At 38.3% G+C, this 24,381-nt stretch overlaps 1 protein-coding gene across 3 annotated transcripts; it reads right to left on the bottom strand.

Moving 5' to 3' along the window:
* Nucleotides 1-216: 216 nt before the first annotated feature.
* Nucleotides 217-23,777, bottom strand: il6st (interleukin 6 cytokine family signal transduce). Of its 3 annotated transcripts, none has more exons than XM_086096054.1 (16): nt 23,609-23,777; nt 23,240-23,318; nt 15,817-16,116; nt 14,463-14,610; nt 12,369-12,526; nt 11,303-11,457; nt 11,038-11,200; nt 10,561-10,643; nt 9,849-10,110; nt 9,494-9,664; nt 9,117-9,218; nt 8,106-8,255; nt 7,524-7,667; nt 5,415-5,511; nt 4,783-4,864; nt 217-1,712 (listed from the first exon to the last, which is right to left on the bottom strand). In XM_086096054.1, exons 2-16 carry the CDS (start codon nt 23,310-23,312, stop codon nt 1,119-1,121), a joined length of 2,682 nt encoding a protein of 893 aa, XP_085952180.1. In that variant the 5' UTR covers nt 23,313-23,318; nt 23,609-23,777; the 3' UTR covers nt 217-1,118. The 3 variants fall into 3 exon arrangements, with proteins under 3 accessions (XP_085952180.1, XP_085952179.1, XP_085952178.1); XM_086096053.1 differs by having other exon boundaries at nt 15,817-16,119; XM_086096052.1 differs by having other exon boundaries at nt 15,817-16,131.
* Between the last annotated feature and the right edge of the window lie 604 nt (nt 23,778-24,381).

A 24,381-nucleotide genomic window follows, 5' to 3' on the forward strand; every position in this document is an offset into this window, starting at 1 on the left:
TTGATTGATAGATACCTCCAAATAAAGTCATAAAAATCAAAGTGAAAATAAGTGCTGGGACATAACAAATATAGATCGCTACTGAACTTTAGTAGATCTTTCAGGTATCTGTGCTTGAGTATTTATTTTTCTGATTTACTTTTAATACCTACATTTGAAATAAAAGTACATCCACTTCTACAATAGCATGAACACTTTTGTCACCTCTGCTGAAAATAGTGTGATATATCTTTATTTTCATCGTGAAAGACACTCAAAAATGCAATTTAATGACCACTGACTACTAGAAATATGTTAGTGTGAGCTTGTGACTTGATAAGCATATCGTTCACAAATCAGATAAAAAGTATGATCAATGCTGCAAAAAACGGAATATCTCAAAGATACTTAGTTTAAATTCCTGCCACAATCCAAAATGGCACACACACACACCTCTGCCATGCTCAAGAGATATTTTGAAATGCAATATGTGGAATTAACCCGAAAAGTGTATTTCCGGTAAACTTGTCATACAGTCTACAGAACCTATACACTCTGACTGTTCACCAGTCCATTACAGGGCACATGTAAACAACAGACAGCCATTCACACTCACTTTCACAGCGTGACAGAGTGGGAAGTGAACCACGCTGCAAGCAGGCAAGTGGAGCACTCAGTCACTATAATACAAAGCCATGGAAATGTAATTTGACATTGAAAGCAAGTCATTTAAGTGCTAATAAGAAAACAGTATTATTTTATACTACTAAAAAATGGGGGAGCATGCAGTCACCATATTGTAACAAATAAAGTCAGTCACCCTTACAGGAAAGTATCCGGCCCTGTTTGGAAGCAAAAACAATTTTGAAATAATTTCACGTGCTTGTGTAAATGGGAGCAACAGCAGACAGAAAAGCGAGGCCATTTGCAAAACCTCTATTATAGGGAACTACATAATCATAATTGGAATACTGTATACATGTTCCTTTAGGAAATGTTTTGCTCTGCTTGGTTGAGAGCAAACACAGAACAGAACTAGTAGCATCCTTTGGGATCACCAAAGACTTGAAATGAATATCCGACATTAACACAGACACACAGTTTGTCACGTAGACCACAAGCTGGCCCTCTAAGTGTTCTTACTGTGGCCTGTAGCCACCAAGCTGTGGCATGTAGCTGGAGAGAGATGGGCCGTCTGTAAGTGTTTTCTGCTCATTGTCTTCTCCCGAGGAACACGAGTCCCGTGGCAAGAGCACCTCCTGTGGCTCCACCTCAGAAAAGCTGGCACTGTCTTTGTTCCATGCAGTGTGTGTGAAGCAAGGCAGTCGTGAGAAGGGTTGGGAAGCTCTGCTGCCTTCTTGCACCAAAAGGTCTGGGTTCTCCTCAGAGTCCAACAGAGGCTGTGTGGACTCGGAGCGGGAAAAAATGAGCTGCTGAGGTTGGGCACTCGGGGTCTGGCCTTTGTAGCCATTAGATGCCACCACTGAGGAGTACTGAACAGTGCTGGCTGTGGTGTCAGCGATGTCAGCACCCTCGTCGCTGTCAGACACACTCTGACGGGGTGACGACATACAAGAGGAGCCTCCGATGCCACTGCTGTGCTCCTCAGACAGATACTTGTCCTTCTTGAGAGCCAGGCTTGCTTTGTCTTCCTCAGACAATGACTTTCCATCACTTATGTCCACATCAAGCACGCTGATGCCAGACAGACAGTTCTCCTTTGGAGTCTCTGGCTGTGGAGGAACATGAAGAGGCAATCTTAAAACAGCAGTAGTGCAAGCTTGTGTGAACTGTATCATGCACATCATGTTCTAGGGAACACCCGCAATAGACCAAGTTCACTAAGTAATGAGTATCTAGGTATTATTTATTAGGTGTGTCAAAATTAGTGCATTAATTTTCACTTAATTTAAAGTTCCTTTAACGCTTCTATTTTTTTAAACGAGCGATTAATGACCGCCCCTTATTTAGGAAAGCCTGTACTGGGGGAATTTCGGCCACAACGCAGCAGACACATCCATGTCGAAATTTAGCAGTAATAAATGTAATAATAATGCATATATTTGTGGAGACTGGGCTCAAGTTGTATTTTACAATTTTAAAAATGTGCAGAATTTCACAAGTAACTTCATGTTAAAAAATAAATAGCTCTTCATATGAAAAGAAAAATGCACTGAGCTGTCACCAAAGTCTAAAAATGCAATTATGCCATCTAGTAGCAGAAAAATGACCTCAACACAAATCAATATCACACTCATTTTTAACTTTAACCCAATTTTATGAATTATTATGAAATTACTGTATCAATGACTAAAAGATGCAGTCATATTTCTATTTGTTTAATATATTTTTTCACTTTTATGTTAACATGAGTATGAAAACAAAAACTATTTTATTGTACATTTTATTGTGCATTTAATCAAATTTGTGATTAATCGTGAGTTAACTATTGAAATTATGCGATTAATTACGCTAAAAAAATATATTATCCTGACACCCCTATTATTTATATACGGTTTTACCTCACTTTTTGTTGGGGCTATTTTCCAAGCCACTTACAATAATTTCCACGAAGTAGAGGTTGGTTTTGTATTTAATTGTATTTTTTTTTAAAGTTATTTTATTGGGGTGGGGGTGGGGTTAAGGGTATTTACACCACTATTAAGCCATTATGAAACCCCCAACATGTCTCCCACCTTTCTAAACACTTGTTACACTCAAAGAGCAACTCATATACCAAAAACATTTTTTTGCTGATAATATACATAAACGGGGCTCTACCAATGCTGTCCACAGTTTTTTTTTTGTCTGTGTGGCGCCATCTTCAGGTTAAACACTGGGATAAACATAATTTGGCTGTTCCGGTCTACCCACGTCACTTCCTTGAAACTCAGTAAGTCGTTCTGCCACCACAGACTTATATAGGAATCCGTGTCTGCAATCCACCGGATTTTCAGGTTAGTGATTTGTTATCTTTTGTTTGTTAGAAATGATTTAGATCCTAGTTTTCACTGCTGCTGTCAATCACAGCCAGACCACGCCCAACCCTCTCCAACCTCGCAAGCCGTAGTGTAGCGTAGTTTTCCAATATTAGTGAGGGGTGTAGCAAGAGTCTGGTTGGTCGGTGAGATACACTTGAATAAATTTAAAGGGACAGCAACGTGAAAAATCAACTTTTTGGAGCTTTTAACCATGTTAAAATGCTAATTCCGCACCAAAAACATCACTGAAGTGGTGTTTTCCTCAATTTGCCCCTCTATGAGAAATTCTAGGTCATTCTGCTCTCCAAGCAACAGCCCCTCCCAACCTAAGAAAACGAGCTGTTGGAACTTTTTGACGTCATAAGGTGCGGCCTCACCCCCGCGGACTAAACACACGCCCACTTTCTCTGAGACTTCCATGGGATAGTGACAAAAGTAGCCTTTATCAGTAAACATGCTGTCCAAATGAATTCAAAGCAATCAATTATCCTTCACATTTGCAAAGTCAAAGTGCAATGACAATTGGCCATCTTAAAATCCCAGAGATGTTTCGTGGCTGACACTTGTGTAAACTACATGTAAAGCTTCTTGCGCTGTGGAACCTAACTGAATGAATAGTGGAATGGTTAGCGCCCTCGCCCAGTAAGCAGCAGGCCTGCGGTTCGCGACCCATTCAGGGTTGCTTGCTTGCTTACTTTCTTTCTTTCCTCTTCTCCCCTCCTCCACTACGATTTATTGTGGCAAGGAGCCATTTTGTTTCAAATGTTTACTGAAGAATTTAACATACATCCAATTTCAATATGTAAAGAAGACCCGGTTGTACTACAACGGCTGTCCGGTCGTGGGTGGCCACACAGCGCTCCTTGGCAGCAGCCGGCTTGGACGAAAGGGACGCGGCATCCACACGGGAAAAGGCGGGGTTTTACTGAACCGGGCATTTTACTTCCGCATTAGAAAAATAGCCAGCAAAATACCTAATATTTCATAAAAAATTACATCGCCATGGTGTCAAAGGTAAGATTGAATCATTATATGCCTATAGTTATCTGTGGAAAGTCTTAAAATTCCGTGATGTAGTCCCTGTAAATTTTAGAATAATGTAGAATAAATACTGAGCTGCTGATGAAGTTTTTCTTTTTAAATCTTACCTTAACCAGAATCTGTTACAAATGTCCAAATCAATCACAAATGCAAATCCGCAATATAGTCAATCTGCAATAACTGAACTACAAAGTAGTGAGGGAACACTGTATATATGAAAATTTCATGCATACAGTTCATCAACATTAAATAATGTATGATGCATGTAATACTTTTGGTCACTTGAGGTCACCATCCACACAATTCATACTACAGTAACAAACTATTGGCGGTCTATTTCCTAGCTAGCCTCAGTGGTTTACAGTCAGTTGAGACGACCATCAGATGTTGTAAGAATCTGTTTTGATTACTGGATTTTGTTACAGTTTGTTTAATAGAGCAATTAAAAGAGCACCAGCAGCTACTTACATCCACCTTCTATCTATAACGATTGTTACAGATTACAATTAATTCTAAATAGCAGTGGTAGGCTACTTTCAATTAGTGAATGATGTTTACTTTACTGAAGATGTGCCGTTGAGTAACAAAAAAAACAAAAAAAAACAATGAGTCACCGAACCCGCAATAAGTGAACTATGATACATCGAAGGATGAGTGCACATTTAATAATAGTTTCCCAGCTGCCTTGGTACTTTGAATGGTAATGCCGTACGTTAACTTAAATGTTTTACAATGGCAACAGACACTGGATTATACAGATTATTTTCATTACAGTCCTTACTTTTAAAGGATAATCAGGGGACCAGTTCCCAATGGTGCTCTTTTTGGGGTTTGGGATCCAAGGCCAAAAGTTCTTCTTGATCCTGTGTGAGAGAAAACACATGACTATAAATTAGCTGCCTTCATGAAAGGGACACAAAGCGGCACATAGCAGTGAGTCACAGTAAAAAAAAAATATCGACAGCCCACCAACGTTACGTACACTTAGTGACTCATGGTGCATATACTCCCGTCCTTTATTTTTCATGTAGACTGAAAACATTAGTGTTTGACATCAAAAGGAGAGATCAACATTTTAGCTAGCAAACATTAAATCGTTTATCAACTCAATATTGAGTCTCATTTCAATTTAATCTACCTCAAAATATCTGTTTAAAGTATTTTGCTCACTCATGAGGTTGTATTAGATTCGGATAAATAAAGGAAATGTCACCACTGTTGTTTACAACGAACAGCATTCTTAGCAAAATGGTTCGAAGCTGTCTGGTTATCAGACAGTATTGAAAAGCCTTAACAGTAGTATCTAAATGTGGTTTGATAAAAAGTATCTCATTTGTAAGATGTCAGCACTAACACAGAGAAGTAAGTTATTTATCGCCTCAAAGACATGCAAAAGAATCCTTCTCTACTTACACGTCCTTTTTGTAGATGCACAGCAACATGGATAAGAGAACCACAAAGACAAAGCCAATACTAACTCCAACCACAACCATCTCGATCTCCCCTGGTGCTGTGGGAAACAAACAGGATTTCAGGACATTCTACCACAGAATCAACATGTAAACTTTCAAGCACAATTGTTGTTGACAACACTGTGTTTTGCTGAAGTGGGCCAAAAGTTTTTGTTTTTTTATGGAGATATTGAAAAATATTTGCTGGTAGGAAGGATTTATGGGAGTGATAACCGCCGCAGTGGCCAAAACGTTCCTTCTAAACTAACCACTAGAGGGAGTTAGAACTGCACAAAAGGAATACAACCTCACCTTTTTAACAGATGTGCTGCTTTGAATATTGTGACATGACAACGATGATATTGTGGCAATTTTAATACTGCGTTATCATTACATCCCTACCATTGCATACAAAGGTGTTTTAGAGCAGTGTTTCCCAACCTTTTGAACCAAGGTACCCAGATGCTGTACTGTATGTATGTATGTGTGTGTGTGTGTGTGTGTGTGTGTGTGTGATATATATATATATATATATATATATATATATATACACACACACACACACACACACACACACACCATGGCTGCAATTCAATCATAGACCGAAGATAAATACAGCCATGATGGCATACATTACGACATTTCTACAAGCACTGTTAACAGTAAATAAAAGTGACAATTTATGAATTGTTATTTTTAATCAATTATTTAGCTCCTCGAAAACTAATCGTTGCGCAAACAGTGACGCTAGCTGCATAGTTAGTCTTTAGTGGAACATGCTACTTGGCAAAGCATCATATACTGTACTTGTTCCCTTTTCATGGCCAGTTGGACAATTAATCCACGTTACGTCAAGTTGCGTCATGCTAGTAATATGTCATTCAGTGGGCACTCTGCAAGGACCAAAGGCTAGACAAAGTAGTCAAGAAACTAATGCTGTCAAAGTTAAAGCGTTAACTGATTAATTAATCACAAAACATTATCGCATTAATCATGAATGAACGCAGATTAATCGCACTATTAATTTTGACCCTAGATTATCCTTTAGCGTGACAGCGGATGGCTATGTTTAAGGTAGCACAGGTTGTGTTTGAGCAATAAACATAATTACATGCATTAAAGTAAAGAATTTAATAAATGTATGCGTATCACATTTAGAATATTTGTTCATGTCAAAATATTGGGGTCATTTTTTTCCCCATTTTAAATTATGCAAGTAATTAACTGATTAGAAAAAGAGGAGGATACGTGTGTGCAGTGGATCAAAAAATGTTGAAGAGTCCTCATAAAATAAAATGTCAAAAGAATTAACACATAACCTGGTGCTCTTCAAATTTGGCGGGGAAATTATTTTTGATAAAAAAGCCCTTTTTGTTAAGGGTTGATTAATAAAAATTCTAAAATGTGATTAATCTGATTTAAAAATGTAATCCTTTGACAGCTCTACTAGAAACACAAAATAAAGCCAATTGACATGGCAAATGTACACTCGTTAGCAATCTTAGCATGTTCGCTAAGTGTACTCCCGTTTGTACATTTAATTTGTCTTTTAATAATCACAAGGACACATAGAGGTTTGCGGTAACGTCTCCAGGCTCTCCTTGCCTTTGTACTTATACGAGCATAAAAATAAAATGAATGTTATTTCTGGAAATATGTCCATCTTTGTGACAGTAAATTTGTAACAATTCACAGTATTATTTAGGTAATCACTGTTGATGTAGGCCAAATTAATGGCCTTAATGATCAGAACACCTGTAAGGAGTAGTGATATGTAAAGTTAAAAGTCCCAGTGTTGTTGTACCGCTTAATATAACTCATGGAATGACTCCAGTCCAATCAAATTGCTTGGTTGGAGCTTACTGTCTTATAATAAATACTACAGTTTTGACAAATTGCATACATTTGATTATTTGGATAATTTGCTGCAGCACCCTGACAATCTCACCACAGCACTCTGGTTGGGATCACTGTCTCAGAGCAGCAGCATCAATATGAAAATTGGTTGTGGAATATTTAGTTTTGATAAGTATTTATATTATGGATACATTTGAAACCATCTCCCACTCACCATATTTCAGGGTGCTAAATGTGTGGCTTATGCCGTCAGTTGAGCCTCCAATGGTGGATGCCCTGATCCAGGCCTCATACTTGGTGTTGGCTGACAGTGAAGTCAGCATATATGAAGTGACGTTACCTGGTACTGTGATTGATACTAATGAGGGAAAACACATTTGCGGGCATTTGTTAATACAACAAAAGGACATGTACACTCCCCTTCTAAAGAATTGGAAGACTGAGAACATGCGGGTTTCAGGGTTTGACATCAAAAGAAATATGAGACAAGAACAATCATGGCGTGTTAATGGGTGTAACGAGTTGGCATGCAATTAGTTCCATACCATTTGGCAGCTCTGTGTTTTGCCACATAAACACCAGTTTGCAGTTTTGCCTTTCAATGTGTTTGATTTGAGGCCCAAAATACGAATCCGCTTATTTTGAGCTTTGCTCTTGTCTCATTTTACTGTTTTGACTTCCTACCAAAAAGGTTTCAGTCTAAAGCAAAAAATAAGGATAGTTCCAATACTTTTGGAGGGGAATATTACAAAGAAAAGTGCAAAAATGAAGTCTACTTCAGGAAGCCATCACATACACGTAATGAGTTCAGTCCCACTTGAATAGAAAACGGTGTAGTTTGTGATGAAGCCTTGCTGGTCAGGTTGGGGAATTTCATTCCACACAAGCTCTGCTTCATTTTGTCCTGGTTTACCATTCAGTCGAACAGAGGGGCCTACCAAAGGAGCTGAAATTAAAAAAAGAATAGATCGTCAAGCAAATGTAACCCAAATTATTTAGCATTTAAAATATATCTGAGTAGCAAGGTAAGGAAAGGGCCATGTTATGGAGGGACTTGTAGGTCAACAGCAGAACTTTGTACTGGAGGCGGTGCTGGATGCAGAGCCAGTGAAGCTGTTGGAGGATGGGGGTAATGTGTTCCCTGGAGTGGGTGTGAGTGAGGAGGCGGCCAGCAGAGTTATAAACATAGTGCAGTTTTGGAAGAAGCTAGGTAGGAAATCCAAAGAGGATTCTATATTGCAGTAGTTGAGTCTGCAAGTGATCAAACAATGAATGAGTAACTCTAGAGAGAGAGGGACGGAGGCGTGCAATGTTGCTGAGGTGGAAAAAGGAAATTTTGGTGATATGGTTATTAATATGGGATATGGAATGTGAGGGTGGAGTCAATTATCATACCGAGGTCAACTTGTTACCATCGATGAGGAGGGAGAAGCTCTGGATGGAGGCAAGGAAAGATTTGGGTCCGGTAATGAGGAGCTCTGTTTTGTTGCTGTTTAATTTTAGAAAGTTTTTGTCCATCCAGGTTTTGATGGCAGTAAGGCAGTTGGTTATGGTGGAGAGGATTACGGGAGTGATCGATTTGGTGGAGATTTACAGATGGGTATTGTTGGCATAACAGTGAAACTGCATTCCATAGTGGCGAATGATTTGACTCCAAACTAATGTTGCCAACATGTGGATCCTTTTGTTGGAGCGGGTCACATATACTAATATATTATTATATAATTTAGCTGACAAATTGCCATAAAAATGCAAACCTCATCTGAACATCTTAACATTTAAAGACATGATGAGTATGTAGCCTTACCTTTCTGCGCAAGGTAAGCTTCTACTCTTGCTAGTTTTCCTGTCCATCCGGAGTATATGGGATACACAGATATGTTGTAGCAAATATACTTCCTTATGTTGCCTAAGGGTAGGAAGAGAGTTAAAGTGAACCAATAATTTCATTATTGAACATGGTGACAGTAAGCAGAAATTTTTCACAAGTTTCTTTTAATGTCGTAACAAATTCATCAAAGTGCAGTATTCTTTCGAACAAATACATAGACTACTCAGTCAAAATCCTCATTTCATCTAATCTCATCTCACCTTATCACATCTCATCCTTTAATGGAAAGAATGAACCAGCAATTTTAGATGTTGAAAAACTACACATTGATTGAAATAAAAGAAGCAAGTTACCTTTTATAGTAGTTAGTTGGGTGTTTTTGTTTTCCCTCTGCCAGTCCGTGTCCTTAGCACTAACCCACTCCACAACATATTGTGTAACAGCTGTATTGTTGGGGGGTTTCCATTTTAGTAAGAAATGGTCCCCTTGTGGGTGCACTTTAAGCCCCTCCATTGGGTCGAGATCTGAAATGTATACCATAAAATAAGTCTTCCTAGAGTTAATGTCTTTTTGGCGTTACAATGTACAACATGAATGCAAATAGATATGAAATATAGTATAATTCTCATAGCAGATACAAAAAACATACTGAGGTGGATATAAAGTACCACTTAAGTTGTCAGAATACAATATATTTGGATTACCTACCAAGCGCTTCCTCTGGGATGCCGAGTGATGCCTGAGGAGACTCCCCCACAGAATTGATGGCAGTGACATGCACTCGAGCACTCATGTTGTCCAGCAGGGTGATCTCTTTTAAGACAGTGAACTTCTGGCTCGAGAAGTTGTCTGCCTCTGACTCATTGACAGGAATACTTTCCCACGACATATTTCTATTCATCATGTTTTCCTTTTGGGTTTGAATCTGTATCTTGAAGCTCGTTATCCTTCCATTTGAAAGCACAGGATTCTGTCAAAGTAACAGATTGCATGCAACAATAAATTAAGGGAGAACCCCAATAACTGCACAGCAAAGCCACTGATTTGGTAGTTAAGTACAGTCAAATAAAAAACATCCTTTGGGGGCATTTCAGCACAGTTTGGGTTTGTAATAATTTATTTAAATACATAATCTTTTAGAATTTAAAATGTTAATTTTCCCTGATCCTTTACATACTTCTAACATTATGTTAATTTTAAATTAGATCTGTCACACATATTTTTGAATCAGATTAATCACATCTTGGCATTAACAACCCCACCCCCCACCACACACACACACACACCACCACCACCACCCCCAAAACATTTTTTTTTAAATAAAATAACATAAAATAAATCTTTCAGTCAGGAAGTTCCGGCAAGAAATTCTAAACACTTTCATCCCTGGGTTTTAGTTAAATGAGATTATGGTACTTACCTTACAAATAAACTTTACTTGACGCTCATTACTGTGTTCACCTTCTGTAATAATGCTCCATAAATCCGGTTTACTTGTTGGTCCTATACCAAAGGAGAACAAAAAACAAAAGGTTGCAGCAGGATGTCAGGGTTAAAGCAAAAAATTTGCTTGGAGACAGGATGTAAAGAACACAGACTGAGTCAAATGTATCTTTTGCAAAAGGAGAAGGTATTTTCTCTCATTCAAACAAACCCGTTATATTGAATACACAGGTTATATGTGTTTAAATGAGATAACATTTTCCATCACTGGACCTCGTTAAAATTCTTGATTAACATAAGGATTTCATTGGTATGAAATAAGTTTTACCTTCTTTAATTGATTTATTTGCAAATAAAGACTTAAGTAATTCTACCTGTACATGATTTTTTTTGCCACCAGCAATGGGTAAACACGTTATATATTATATTCTAAACAATGACCCATGATACTCACTGTATTCGGCTGTTTTCTTGGTAACGTTAGCACTCCAGTTGCTCCAATACCCATATCCTTTGTTGAAATGTTTACAGCGCACTTGAGTGGTATAAACTGTGTCTGGTTGTAGATTTTGGAGTCTAAAGGACTGTGTGCCTTTGGCAAAATCAACAATGGGTACCTAAATGACAAAAAAGAAAATGACGTAAATCTCTAAACCTTTCATTTTGTTACAAGTATCTCCTGCAATGATTCTTGACTCTATAAATAAAAACACACTTACACCAAACCAACTGTGAGATCCATTTGGGCAATACCTGATTTGGTATTTTAATGCTATCATTTGCTTAGGAATTGGCTCTTTCCATGTTATGAGAAAGGACATGGGAAATGTTTCCTCTGAAAAGACTTTTACATCTGATGGAGGGTTTGTTTTAGCTGCAACAACAACAACAAAACAGTAATCATCATGGACAGTCATTCTTAACATTGACTTCTAAGCCTGAGATGCAAATGATATGAGATGCACCTTCCTTTAGACTGCAAATATTTTCCTTGTATCTTAACTGTTACATCAGTATATAATGCACACATCACTAATAAAATAATTCACTGAATGCATAGCAATATAGTGCATTGTCATCTAGCTGTCCAAATGTGCTCTGGTATATTATTTGTTTGACTCAAGTTTGAGTGGTTATTTTGTGACAAAAATATGCAAACATATTTCCATAATGGTTCTCTAAATGAAGGTGGAAAATCTGTTTTCAAGCACTATTCATTTTCTCCTGTAATACTTAAGAATTCTCTCTTCATGTGACCCAAATTATTAAATGAAGTAGTATGTTTGTTTTATTAACATAATTAATTGCAAGGTACTGTATGTTTATATTTTTTTATTTGGGGCTGGACACCCTTAGAGATCAAATTGTAAATCTTCCTTGCTACATTATGTGATGGCCACTGTGCCCATTGGTATAGTCCAGTTCTTTATTCTTGCCCATAGCTGTGCCTCGCGACAATTCCTTTGACTTCATGCTTGGTTTGGTCAACTGTGGGACCTTACATGAACAGGTGTGTGTCTTTCTAAAGCATGTCCACAAAATTTACCCCACTTGGACTCCTAATTAAGCCTTAGAAAATTGCAAAGATGATCAGAAACAGGATTCAACTGAATTTTGAGTTTTGTGGCAAAGACTGAATTACTTACATACATGTATTTTTTTTTTTAAGTTATTTTCAATAAAGTCACATAAAAACTATTGTCCCCAAAAACATTTTCCAAAACATTAGTCATCCCTAATGCTAAAGCAGAGCATAATAATAACCATTATTATTCAAGGTCTTACCAAACCAGTTTGCTTCTTTTTTCAGATGTTCGGACTCTACAGTTCCCAGTTTATTGTGAGCCACTACCCAAATCTCCAGGTCCATATGAAACGGGAACGATTCCATTGTCACTGTAGCACTATTTTCTTCTGTTGACACATTGTAGGCCTGATTGTTGCTGAAATTGCACACACACACATACACACACACACACACACACACGTTCCAGACTTAAAATGTCACAACCTTAGAACTCAATGGACTATATGCCACGGAGGAGGCGGGACTTCCGACTTCCGGGTTTTCACCCATCAACTTTGTTTCCGTTTCCGGTTTGCGACGTGTGGGCCGCGTCCCAGTACTTTGTGCCCCTTGGTTGCGTGTTCCTGTTGACGGGTGCGAGGCTGCGAGTGTGTAGTGTCTGCCTCAGTGTCCGAAGCATTTCAGATAGCCGAGACGCCCTCCCACGATGAGCGAGAGCGCGCGGTTGGGGGGCGCAGGGGTGGGGGTGCGAGTGTTGGAACGCGGCCAGCAGTGGCCGGAAACGGCGCTGATGTGTAAAACCCGGAAGTCGGAAGTCCGTGGCATCTACCCCATAACTGTTGTCAATGTTTTTAAGTGTTTTTAATGGTTCCGAATATCTTGTGAACTCAAATCATAACTCTATTACTGTACTACAGAAATGCTGAGTTAAGGTATAAATATATTTTTCACCCTCTTAATCTGGATTTTTGGGCAGGGCTGAAACAGGACGGCTTGACAACCAAGGAACAGCATGAATCGCCTCTCCCTCACAATATTCAGCGCCCTCATTTCACATGTGGAGAGTCTGCGCAATTGCCACTTTCTTATCGATAATAACTTGGCTCATTTCTAGGGCTTGGTCAGCCATCAACCTCTGCCTACAACCTGAAGTGTTTTGTGTTATTTGGGCTATAATTTCTCAGTCAGTCAGTGCCGTGCGGACTGCAACGAAACAAATACGTGAAGTCATTGCTATCTTCACTCAAGTATGGATAGGAGATTTTTATACTGTTTAGCCATGTTGGCTAAGAGGTTTTATTACCCAGTGCTAACCCTGTTATATAGGCTTATGCTAAAATAAAGGCAAATGAACCATAGATTTAATATGAAAGTTGTTGTTTTTTTAATCTACTTCAGTTAGAGTTGTTACTCTGACTTGTAGCCTTTTAAGTGTTCACTACGTCACAAAATTATACCAAATGTGCAGGGTAAAAGTCATAAATCAGATTGCTGTACAACAATAATGGAAACAAATCGGTGGCTTTATCACTTCAACTTTTCAACGTTTCATTAAACAATGATATGTAAACACGTGGACTGCACCTCTAAAGCACTGAATTGATTGACACTATGGGGAATACTCTCCTGTGTGCTTATGTAAAAAAAAATGTGCAGCTATGAACTTTTTATTGCCTGCACAGATCTGCCCATCGACTTAAAGCAAAACTTAAAAAACATATTGGTTTTTTTCCGCTGATTATGGCGGCGCCATATGGACAAATGTGGCAGTGTTTTGCTTGAAGGAAGATCACATTTCCCATGAGGACCATAGCGCCGTCTTTAAGCTTATGCCAGTGAGTGAAAGACGGGTCAATGTTGATCCTTGTCTGTACTTATATTCGGGTAGCCTTCCTTTTTCTTTTGTCTCCTCAGACAAAACGTTTTATTTCTTCAGCTTCTGCCATGACAGCAGTAATCGTGCGTAGACGTTCGAATTGAACTAGTTGTAATTCAATGTTTCATCGGAAGAATTATAAAAATATTTTATGAAGGTTGAAAAATTCCTTAGTGTTGCTTATACTCACTTACACAACTTCTTGAAATGTATGCACTCTAGGTGGGGCGACCAGCAAATGAGGGCATTCCCTGTCTAATCTAGTGCTGTGTGCATCTTTTCTCTTTCTCACGGGTGTGGTTTCAGCACATTCAGCCAATACAATTTGAAGCCTCAATTAATTGACGATTTTCTTAATCATTCATTTTCAGCAGGGTGCTTAACAACACTGCACTTTGTGGTGTGGGAAATTTAGAAGACATTTCAGACAAAGTCATTTGACAAGGACTTAGGATATGGGATGAATTATACTCACTGGATGACTTCAACATGCAATGTATATAATGTTGGCATTTTCTTGGCGTTGTGTTCTGCTGGATCCCATGAGCACATGAAGTTTTTTGAGATATAATTTTTCTCCTGGATTGCTATACAGGTCAGATTCTTGGGTTTCTCTGGAGGATCTAAAATTAGCATAGAAAAACAACACAAGTCAAAGGTAAATGACTGTATTTCAGTTTGAGAAATTCAGACATTCTGTAACTATGAAACAAAAAAATGGACACAGTGATTCTGATATACGGCATGCCGGCATTCGTAATAATCCCTAAAAGTCTGAGAAGTGGTTGAATTTTATGACCGATATTGAGGGAACAAGAAATACTGTATGTACACGTGACTTTTATCTAGCTTGATCCTAGGGGGTTCTTTTCAAATTTTCAAATGCTTAAATGTATATTGGTTCAAGAATTTTAAAACTTTAAAATAAAAATCTCAGAACTGTTCCAACTTTATGCTGTTCAGTTTATCGCCACATATTTTTTTCAAAAACTACTATTTGTCTGTTTTTCTCTCCTAAATTTGACCTTTTTTTTTTACCTTTTTAAACTGTTCCAAATTTAAACTGTTCATCTTACCCCAACTCAAACTTCTACATATTCACCTTCAGTTTCCACAATTAACTGATCCAATAATTTCCAACTTCAACATGTTCAAGCTCATTCCAGGTAATTTGTATATCATTCCATGTTATTCAATCAATATCATTTCAAATCATTTGACAGATTTTCATTCAGCCTCTCAGCCTTTACACGCATTTTCTCCAGTAATTGCATTCTCCAATAAAAAACTTTTTTTTTTTTAAAGGATTCTTCCACAAATTGAACTCACTTTTGCTGTGGAGAGAATATTAATTGGGGATGGATCAACATGAAAATTCTTGGTTGAAATCGGTAACTGAAAATGAGGAAACCTAAATTGAGTGAACTACTTGGCTTAAACAGCAAAAGTGCTATTGAAGAAGTCTTAACTTGTTTGTGGTCCAAGAAAGAACATACAGCTGTAGTAAGATGAGTTACATCATTGCAACTTCCAGCGGCATTATTCTGCTCATAACATTCAGAGAGATCGTCCAATTCAATATACTGTTTGTTAATTTAAAACAATTCATCACTTTTTTTCCATACTCCTTAGAGGAACTTAAATCAGAGGCCAATACCTATTTCTAAAGACAACCAGTTTGATCCAGTGGCCACAGGGAGCCATCATTATGCCTCTGCATTGAGGTTATCGTCAGCAAGGTACACTAGTATTGCAACTGTTTGAGATTAGCACAGGAAAAATTACTATACTGTAGGTGAATGTCATAACAATTCAAATGTTTTACTTACAAGTTTTACTTAGATGGATCCCATGAACAAATTTGCCCTGGTTGACGAAAACATAGTGGGACTTTTTCTTGCAGTGGCAATATAACCACTCTGACTCTTCATTGTTGACAGGGATAGTGACGCTTAGTGCCGACTCATTGATCTTAGTATACTGATTGCTTGGGATAACTGTCTGGGGAAAACTCCAGTAGAGGTCATCTGCTGTGGCTTCCGTTGTGTTAATGATCACACATGTAGCTGTGAAGTTAGTCCCAATCTGGAGCACTGGAGACTGCGGTATCACCACCAAATGGCTTCCAGCTTCTGAAACACAAACTGAAATGGTGATTTTGAGCCATTAATTTAGACAGTCAGCAGAAAGCTGCCAACAACATGCCTGTCTGCCCCTACGTGAAAAAGTGTTTTTAGTAACAGTGTTAAATTTTCATTTGTCTTTAATTTCACCACACTTGAAACATGAAGCATAAAGTTGATATTTGTGGCGACAGTAAAAATTCAGCCCTGCAGACGGTTCATCACACACGTCAATGACGCAACGTCATCTTTAATGAAAGGAAGAGATCGAGGAGTCTTCCCTCATTTCCCCAAAATATTTCTACCTCTTCCAAGTTGGACGCCAGAGTAGCGAGGTTGGAACTTCCAACCTCGCTACTCTTATGAGATGGAAAAAATTAGTTAGACGGGTTTCTGCTCTGATTGTAAGCAAGCCGAGGACAACAGCCAAACATGAGCGAGCGTGAAAACAGTCCACCAATCGGGAGCGGGCGTTCGCACAGCTTAATTTGCCTAATTCATGCAGGCAAGACACATGAATACAAGTCCTGACACGTCCGCGAAAGGACTCCACCAGCCCACCAATCAGTAGCGCGCGTTGGCACAGCTTAATTTGCATATGGCACTAATAAAGGTCGCTTGCCTCGGCGGCTTGGCTGGAGGGAAAACGTTGCGTTGAGTCGGGGGCCATATTTATTTCCGTAAACTCTGCAACGTGACGTCGTTTGTTTTGGGTGCACATCTTTCGACATGTGCTCTTTGCGCATGCGAGTCACATCACGAGTGCGTTGCATTCAAATTGAACTCACATTTGTTTGTGTAATGTGAACAGTCCATAAAAAGATCGGATTTAACAAAGAAATCCGAATTGGGCATCACACCCTGCAGTGTGAACGTAGCCTTATTCTGTCTTGCTGAGACGTCCAAATTTTCCTTAATGTGTTATTTTATAAACATTTTATTTATTTTTGTTTTTAGTTACGACCCTTGTGAGGGCAAGCGGTTAAGAAAATGGATGGATGGATGGATGGTTTTTAGTTTTAGTTTAAACTTAGTGCATATTCAAATTCTACGTTGTTTTTCTATTTGATGTTCATAATAGATGGATGGCCTGAAAATCAATCAATCAGATGTTACTCACCAGTTACTCAGTACTTGAGTAGTTATGGGATTTTTTTTTACCGAGCACTTATTTAATCTTATTTACTCTGACTTAAGTCATATTGTTCTTTAGTACACAGCAGTCAGTATTAAATTTCCAGTGTTCGATCAAATATGCAGTAAGCAGTGTTATTTTAACACTGTTAGGATAAAAATGTACACTGTCAGAGTAAATTTCCTTGTCTGTTGTTGGTGAACCTGAATAGCACTAAATTGAGTGTTAAATTAACCACACCCTTAGAAACTTTCAAATTATCCAGCGCGCTATCAACATTTCAATAGCGATACATCCAGTTATTGTTGTTGCATGACTCAGTGATTGAGTGGTTGACTCCCGACCCTGAGAGCGTGGGTTCGATCCCAGGCCAGTGTGACAAATGTCAAAGTATCCTTGAGCAAGATACTCAACCCCTAGTTGCTCCTGATGATGCTGTCTCATCAGCAGTCGAAATGTTAAGCGCTTTGAGGGCCTTGTAAGGAGGAAAAACACTATATAAATTAAGTACCATTTACTGGAGTAAAGTGTAGTTTAAGTTAAATGTTTAACACTGACACTAGTGCTATACATAGTATTCACTGACGTCACGAGATCGCGAGCCCGCCCCTCATGTTGTGGCAAATCAGCTTTGCTTCTATTGAGTTTATACCGAATGTTCTTTTGTTATTGACGAATGTCACCCCCAGCTTCCTCTAACGTTACTTGTGTAAGCAAGACGTATTCGGACGATATAGTTCAACACTCTTTGCAGCGGTACACTTGAAACGTTTGGTTAGTGGAATCGATTGGATTACAAACATTTGCCGATACTGTCCAAACCGGACGACTTGGAAAAACGTATGCTCTAAGGTAGGATGGCTCTCAAAACATGGACATTCTTGCATCTTCTCTACTTTCGGATTTTATTGGTTGCTATGTGCATTTATCAATTGTGAATTTGAGGTGACGAATCTCAGGTTATTTTTAAACCAAGTAGCTAGTTCCCCGAACGCGCTAGCTCCGCTAGCATGTAACAACATAAACAACATTGTTGATTCATCACTTATTTTCGTACACTTTAAAAACAATTTCAACTTTTGGGCTGCTGGGAAAGGAAAATAAGAGACCTTAAGGAGAGATCTCAAAATGGAAGATCTTGACCACAAATATATTTTTAGCCAGAGCTAGCCACAGCTAACGGCTCACATTTTACAGTCTTACAATGACATTTACCTCAATCAAAATGGTCAGAACACACTTTAGTAGACTTTGTCGGTTGGTAATCCTTTTGATGTATTTTTGTAATTCCGGACACTTCTTTGTCGTTCCCATTCGACATTCCATGGACCGGCACACAATGTGGGGCAAAGAACAACACGTGAATACTATCTAAAAGTTTCATTTCATATCTTTGTTCGCCCAATTTTTCACCCATGAACGGCACACGAGTGCGCTATTGTAAAGCGTTTCGTGAAAATCCGGAATGAATGAACAAATGAATGAATCAAAGTAACTTGTAGTAAGCAACACGAGCACTCCTCAGCATTTGGTTGCGTTGTCTTGCTGGCTGTTTGCCCCACAAAAGGCGTGCTGGGTCGGTGACGTCATGTGAATACTATGTATTAGTGTTGCACAGGATACCGGTACCAGTACCGTACCTCGATGTTTTGGCGTCAAAAACGGCTCGGTATCTTCTTTTTTTTAGTACCGGTACTCTAAAAAATAAATACGAGAACCGCCAACTCTGTTTTAAAGGCAGGTACACATAAATGCATGGCCGCCTGTCTACCGATATGTGGGAAATGCCTTAAGTAAGCGACACGCCTCTTTCTGCGTGTGTGCGAGAGGGCGCAGGAAGATGGCTTCACGCACTGAAGCGCTCGCTGGACGTGCATTCCTAGTTGAGAAGCATGAAGCGCTAATTAAGTTTATTAAAGCTTATTAAGTGTAGCCCTCGCTGGCTGTCCACTCCTCGTTGAGAAGTATGACGCGCTAATTAAGACTCCACGGAAGCGCGCAAGCAGAGTGGAAGCCACGCGACAGCATTGGCATTGCCTACGCATGTTTTCAATAAACACATGTTGAACACGTGTGGTTTTTAATTTTCAGTTTTAGAAACGTTTTGTAACAAAAGCAAATGTTTTTCGCGGCGAAGCAGAAGACAAAGCAGCAATCATTCCTGCAGTGAACTCAAGGTGTGTTCAATGGACAGGCACACAGTAGGAAATCACAGTTATGCATAGAAAAAGCTCAGACGACTGACAGAGCAACAAACACAGGTTGTAACGTATTTTTGAAACTTCCCTTAAAAATAAGTGGCGTGTGAATCATTTTGTTCCCAGTTTGTAGTATTTGATTACGCATTTGACTAATTGGGAACGGAATGGAGAAGAGCAGAGACATGCACGCACACTATAACAACGTTACATTGAGTCATGGGAGTGCCACTGTATTACCAATATTTAAAACTGATGACATCAAATGCAGTACTTTCAACAATACTCAGTGTAGATTCTTAACACTATACAGTGTTGAATTAACACTGGTTAAGTGTGAAAGAAGTAACACTTTGAAAAGTGTCAAATTTACAATTATTGGTGTGGACACAAACACTTTTCTAGTGTTAGATTTAACACTCTCAGTGTTAATCTAACACTGGTGATTTTGCTGTGTAAAAGTACAATTTTAGCTACTCTACCTACCTCTGCTAAAGAGGCACCGTTTCGATATTCTTAGAATTGGTTTGGGTTTGTAGAATCAACCAAAGAGCAACAAAACGTTTGCTGCAAAGTTTGTTTAAAGACTGCTGAAACAATAGCGCCACATTGTGGCGAACTCATTACCACATCCGCCTCACAGTTTAGAGTCTGTGGATTCATATCTGGGTTCTGGCCTTCCTGTGCGGAGTTTGCATGTTCTTTCTTTCTTTTCTTTATTAATATCAGGGACAGAACATATTAATAAACATTTGAGTAAATATGCCAGGGTTAGCCAGCAGGCTATTTTTGATCTTCAATGCATTTTCTCCTTGTGCTTGCATGGGTTTCCTCCCTGCATTCCAGTTTCCTCCCACATTCCAAGAACATGCATTGTAGGTTAAATGAAGACCCTAAATTGACGGTTGGTAGATATAAATGTGAGAGTGAATGGAATTTGTTTTACAGGTACCCTGCGATTGGATAGAGACCAATTCAGGGTGTATCCTGCCTCTCGCCCAAAGTCAGATGGCTCCAGCACATCCGTGACTTGTGGATGGATGGATGGATGGATGGATGGATGGATGGATGGATGGATGGATGGAAGGATGGATGGATGGATGGATGGATGGATGGATGGATGGATGGATGGATCGAACTAGAGCTGTCACTACCAAATATTATTAGTGGCTATTCCATCGATTATTTAGATACTAAAAATTGATTTAGCATAAAAACATATTGCAAAACCTATTTTACCCATTACTGTTTATTCAACAAACATTTTTATTTACCCGCGACCCTTGTGAGGACAAGCGGTACAGAAAATGGATGGATGGATGGATTTTTATTTACTTGGTATTGTTTCAACAAAACCAAATAAACGACAATTAGGCAATATCAAATGAGAGGGAGGGATGTACTAACCAATGATTTTGAAACTGGGAGCTACTTCTTGGGTACTGATTAATGCAAAGGGCTACTTATTTGATATACTGTACACGTCTGAGGCTACTTAAGGCTTAACTACATGTCAGTTGCAGGTTATTATTCTATGACTACAACACAGCAACATCGCCAGTGTTAATTAATACTAAGAGGGTTAAATATAACACTAGAAAGGTGTTTATATGTGTCCACATTGATGAGTGTAAATCTTAAACTTTTCAAGTGTTACTTTTTTTACACTTAACCAGTGACACTCCAACACTGTATAGTGTTAAAAATATACACTGGTAAACACTGAGTAGTGTTGAAAGTACTCTACACGAGTATCAGTGTTAAACATTCTGCCAAACTAGACTTAACTCTGGTGTTTTAACACTTATGAGTGTATTGCACTATTGTCAGTGCTAAAAATTTAACTCTAACTACACTTTACTCCGGTAAATGGTACTTCATTGACATTTATAGAGCGTTTTTCCTCCGTACAAGGGCCTCAAAGTGCTTTACATTTTGACTACTGTTGAGACGGCATTAGGAGCAACTGAGGATTCATTACCTTGCTCAAGGATACTTTGACTGTTGACATAATCACACTGGCCTGGGATCAAACCCCCATTGTCAGGGTTGCGAGACAACCACTCTACCACTGAGCCACGCCGACCCAAAAACAACAACTGGATGTATCGCTATTGAAATGTTGACAGCGCGCTGGAAAGTTGGAAAATTTCTCCTTCACCGGAAATGAGGGTGTGGTCAATTTAACACTCAAGGTAGTGCTATTCAGGTTATACCCAACATCCACACCAATACTCAATGAAATTTACTCTGACAGTGTAACTTTTTTATCCTAACAATGTTAAAATAACAATGCTTACTGCATATTTGATCGAACACTTGAAATTTAACACTGACCGTTTTGCTGTGAAGTAACGACTATTTTTTGTAATACATTAATTGACTATAATAATAAAAAATCCATAAATTAATTATGATTCAGTTATTGGTTTGGTCCGTAAACATGTCAGATAATAGGCAAAAAATTATCATTGTTTTCCAAAATATAAGCAGATGTTTACAAATGTCTTATTTTGCTTGAAATCAAAAGATAATCGATCTTTCAAAAGATAATCTGTTTTCATGAAGGACTACAGAAATCAGAAAAATATCCACGATTGAGAGACTGGAATCAGAGGATTTTGACTATTTGACTACTAAGTTGAACAGTTGCTCTAAACGATTAATCGATTATCAAAATAGTTGTTAATTAATTTGATGATCAATAAATGAATATATTTTTACACCTCTAGATAAAAACTAAGCAAATAGCACATAAGGAAAACGGCAGAAAAAATGAGTGGAATTATTTCACATTATTTACGTATGACAAGAAAGGAGGAAGACGCTAAATATTGTTAAAGACTTGGTGCCTTTTTATACATTGCAAAAGCAGTCACCTCTATCCACAATTCCACACAACTATCTATCACTTTTGTGATAACATACATACAATCTGTCTATTATACAATACACACTTCACCAAATTTTATTCACAAGTCACAGTCAATCACTTTTAAGTTTAACTCATCTATTTGCGACAGAGTGACTTCACAATTAGTTCTCCGAATACTAGAGCAACATAAAATAAACTTTCCTGGGCTAGATTTTATAGGCTATAAATACTGTCCTCTAATCCTCGATTCCTCCCTATCCTTAAGTGTACCATTAGTGGGTTTTCAGTGTAGGGGTGACCATGTCTCTCTCATTTAACATGGCATACCCGGCTCATGCTATAGGCAGGCTCTTTTTGTTGTTGGTGCCAAAAATATGCACAATGCTGTTGGCATATCTATGTACGTATAAGTGCAGTTGTTTATATGTGCAAGTTTATATGTTGTTTTTCCTATAAGGAGTAAGACTAGGTAATAGATAGATAGGTTTTTTTTATTATTATTATTATTATTCCTACTCCCTTTTGAACATGTCCTTTTTAAATAAATAAATAAAATATTTTTATTTTTAATTACAATATTTCTGTTACTGGTTTATATGTTCAATAAACAAACAAACAAACAAAACAAAAAAACGTTTGTAAGCAGCCGTTTTTTAGTCAAAGATCAAATGTAAAGTTTTTTTTAATGTTGCACACTAAAAAAAATTGTTGTTTTTTTATTAATGGTGTGTTAAACGGTCAATTAATCCAACTTTTGAATAATGGCTTTCATATATGCTGTTTGTCTATATTGAACTGAAAATTTTTCATAATATTTATATTGTTATAATATTCAAATAGGAAAATAGATTTTTGAAGGAGGGAAAAATCAACCAGTTTAAAAAAAAAAAACAGCACAATAAAAACTTGAACCGTACAGACCTGCTGAGGACAAAGCAGAAGCCAAATATGCCAGCACAAACAGCTGGAGCTTTCTCGTCGACACCGTGGCCATAATGGGCTGTCAAAAGAAAAATAATTGACAGACATTTAATGTCCAAAATATTTACGACGTTTTCCAACCTTATCACAAATATCGTTTTACTACGACTACATACAGCTGATGCGCATCTTGTCGTAATCATGCCAACACATTTTCCTCATAATTAGTATTAAGTTGTTTCTTATCGTTATAATAATGCGAATACACTGACAGAGACATTTATTTTTTTGTAATCACCTCAGCCCACCGCCTCGCCAGCGCCATATTGTTTTCTCGGACTGACAAGAAAGTGTTATTACAGTACTCACCTAAATTGTGTCAGCATTAGTCCATGTACAATATTAATAAATATACCATTAACACCATTTGAGTCGAAAAGCTATCAAAACAAGTTGCGTATGTTCCATCTTCGGGTTAAAGTCTTCGCTACTGCCCGTGTTAGGACCACCCATTTCCCGTCAAGGAACGAGTGTCGTAACAGCCCGCCGTGCTGCGCCATCAGATCTCACAAAATATGGATGGACAAACTACATTTGCTCGACGTGTCTCTGATTGTATATGGATCTATTCGAATCGCGGCAGCTGTGCTTTGTGATTCGTCGCAACCACTGTCTGTCAATAACATTTGACCAATCGCCTGTTTGAGATTATACTCACCTTGCTTTCCATGGAAAGTTTTCCAGTAAATCTCCTCCTCGTGTTCCCACGAAGGAAATGGCAACAAAACAATCCAGTGTGATTTATCAGCCATGACATTACATTCCCTCACAACGAATTTTCCTCCTACGGGTAGAGTGTCGTAACTTGGCATTCATAGAGGCGAGACACCACAAGTTTACAATGTTTTATCTGTCCCACCGTAGATTATGGGTGGGTTTATTTCACTAATTAATTCTGCGAGTTATTTTGTGATATTCTTTATAATTAATTAATTTATCATTTTTATGGGGAAAAGTGTAGAATTGTGTATTTTACTATCCATCCACAAATTTTCAACCGCTTTTATTTATCTCCACGAGGGTTACGGGTGAGCTGAAGCATATCCAGACCTAGCGGATTTAGGGCAAGAGGTGTACACCCT

Source organism: Leptonotus elevatus, chromosome 15 (assembly GCF_054856555.1).
Source record: "Leptonotus elevatus isolate MCC_2025b chromosome 15, RoL_Lele_1.0, whole genome shotgun sequence".
Classification (NCBI taxonomy): domain Eukaryota; kingdom Metazoa; phylum Chordata; class Actinopteri; order Syngnathiformes; family Syngnathidae; genus Leptonotus; species Leptonotus elevatus.

What these genes read in the sequence shown, in the direction of transcription:
- il6st (XM_086096052.1), bottom strand. Translation starts at nt 23,312, where the DNA reads ATGGCCACGGTGTCGACGAGAAAGCTCCAGCTGTTTGTGCTGGCATAT. An exon ending in GATCCATCTAAGTAAAACTT is followed by an intron (nt 14,611 to 15,816) that starts GTAAGTAAAACA and finishes TGCTAATTTTAG; the next exon opens with ATCCTCCAGAGAAACCCAAG. An exon ending in CCCCTGATTATCCTTTAAAA is followed by an intron (nt 1,713 to 4,782) that starts GTAAGGACTGTA and finishes GTTCCTCCACAG; the next exon opens with CCAGAGACTCCAAAGGAGAA.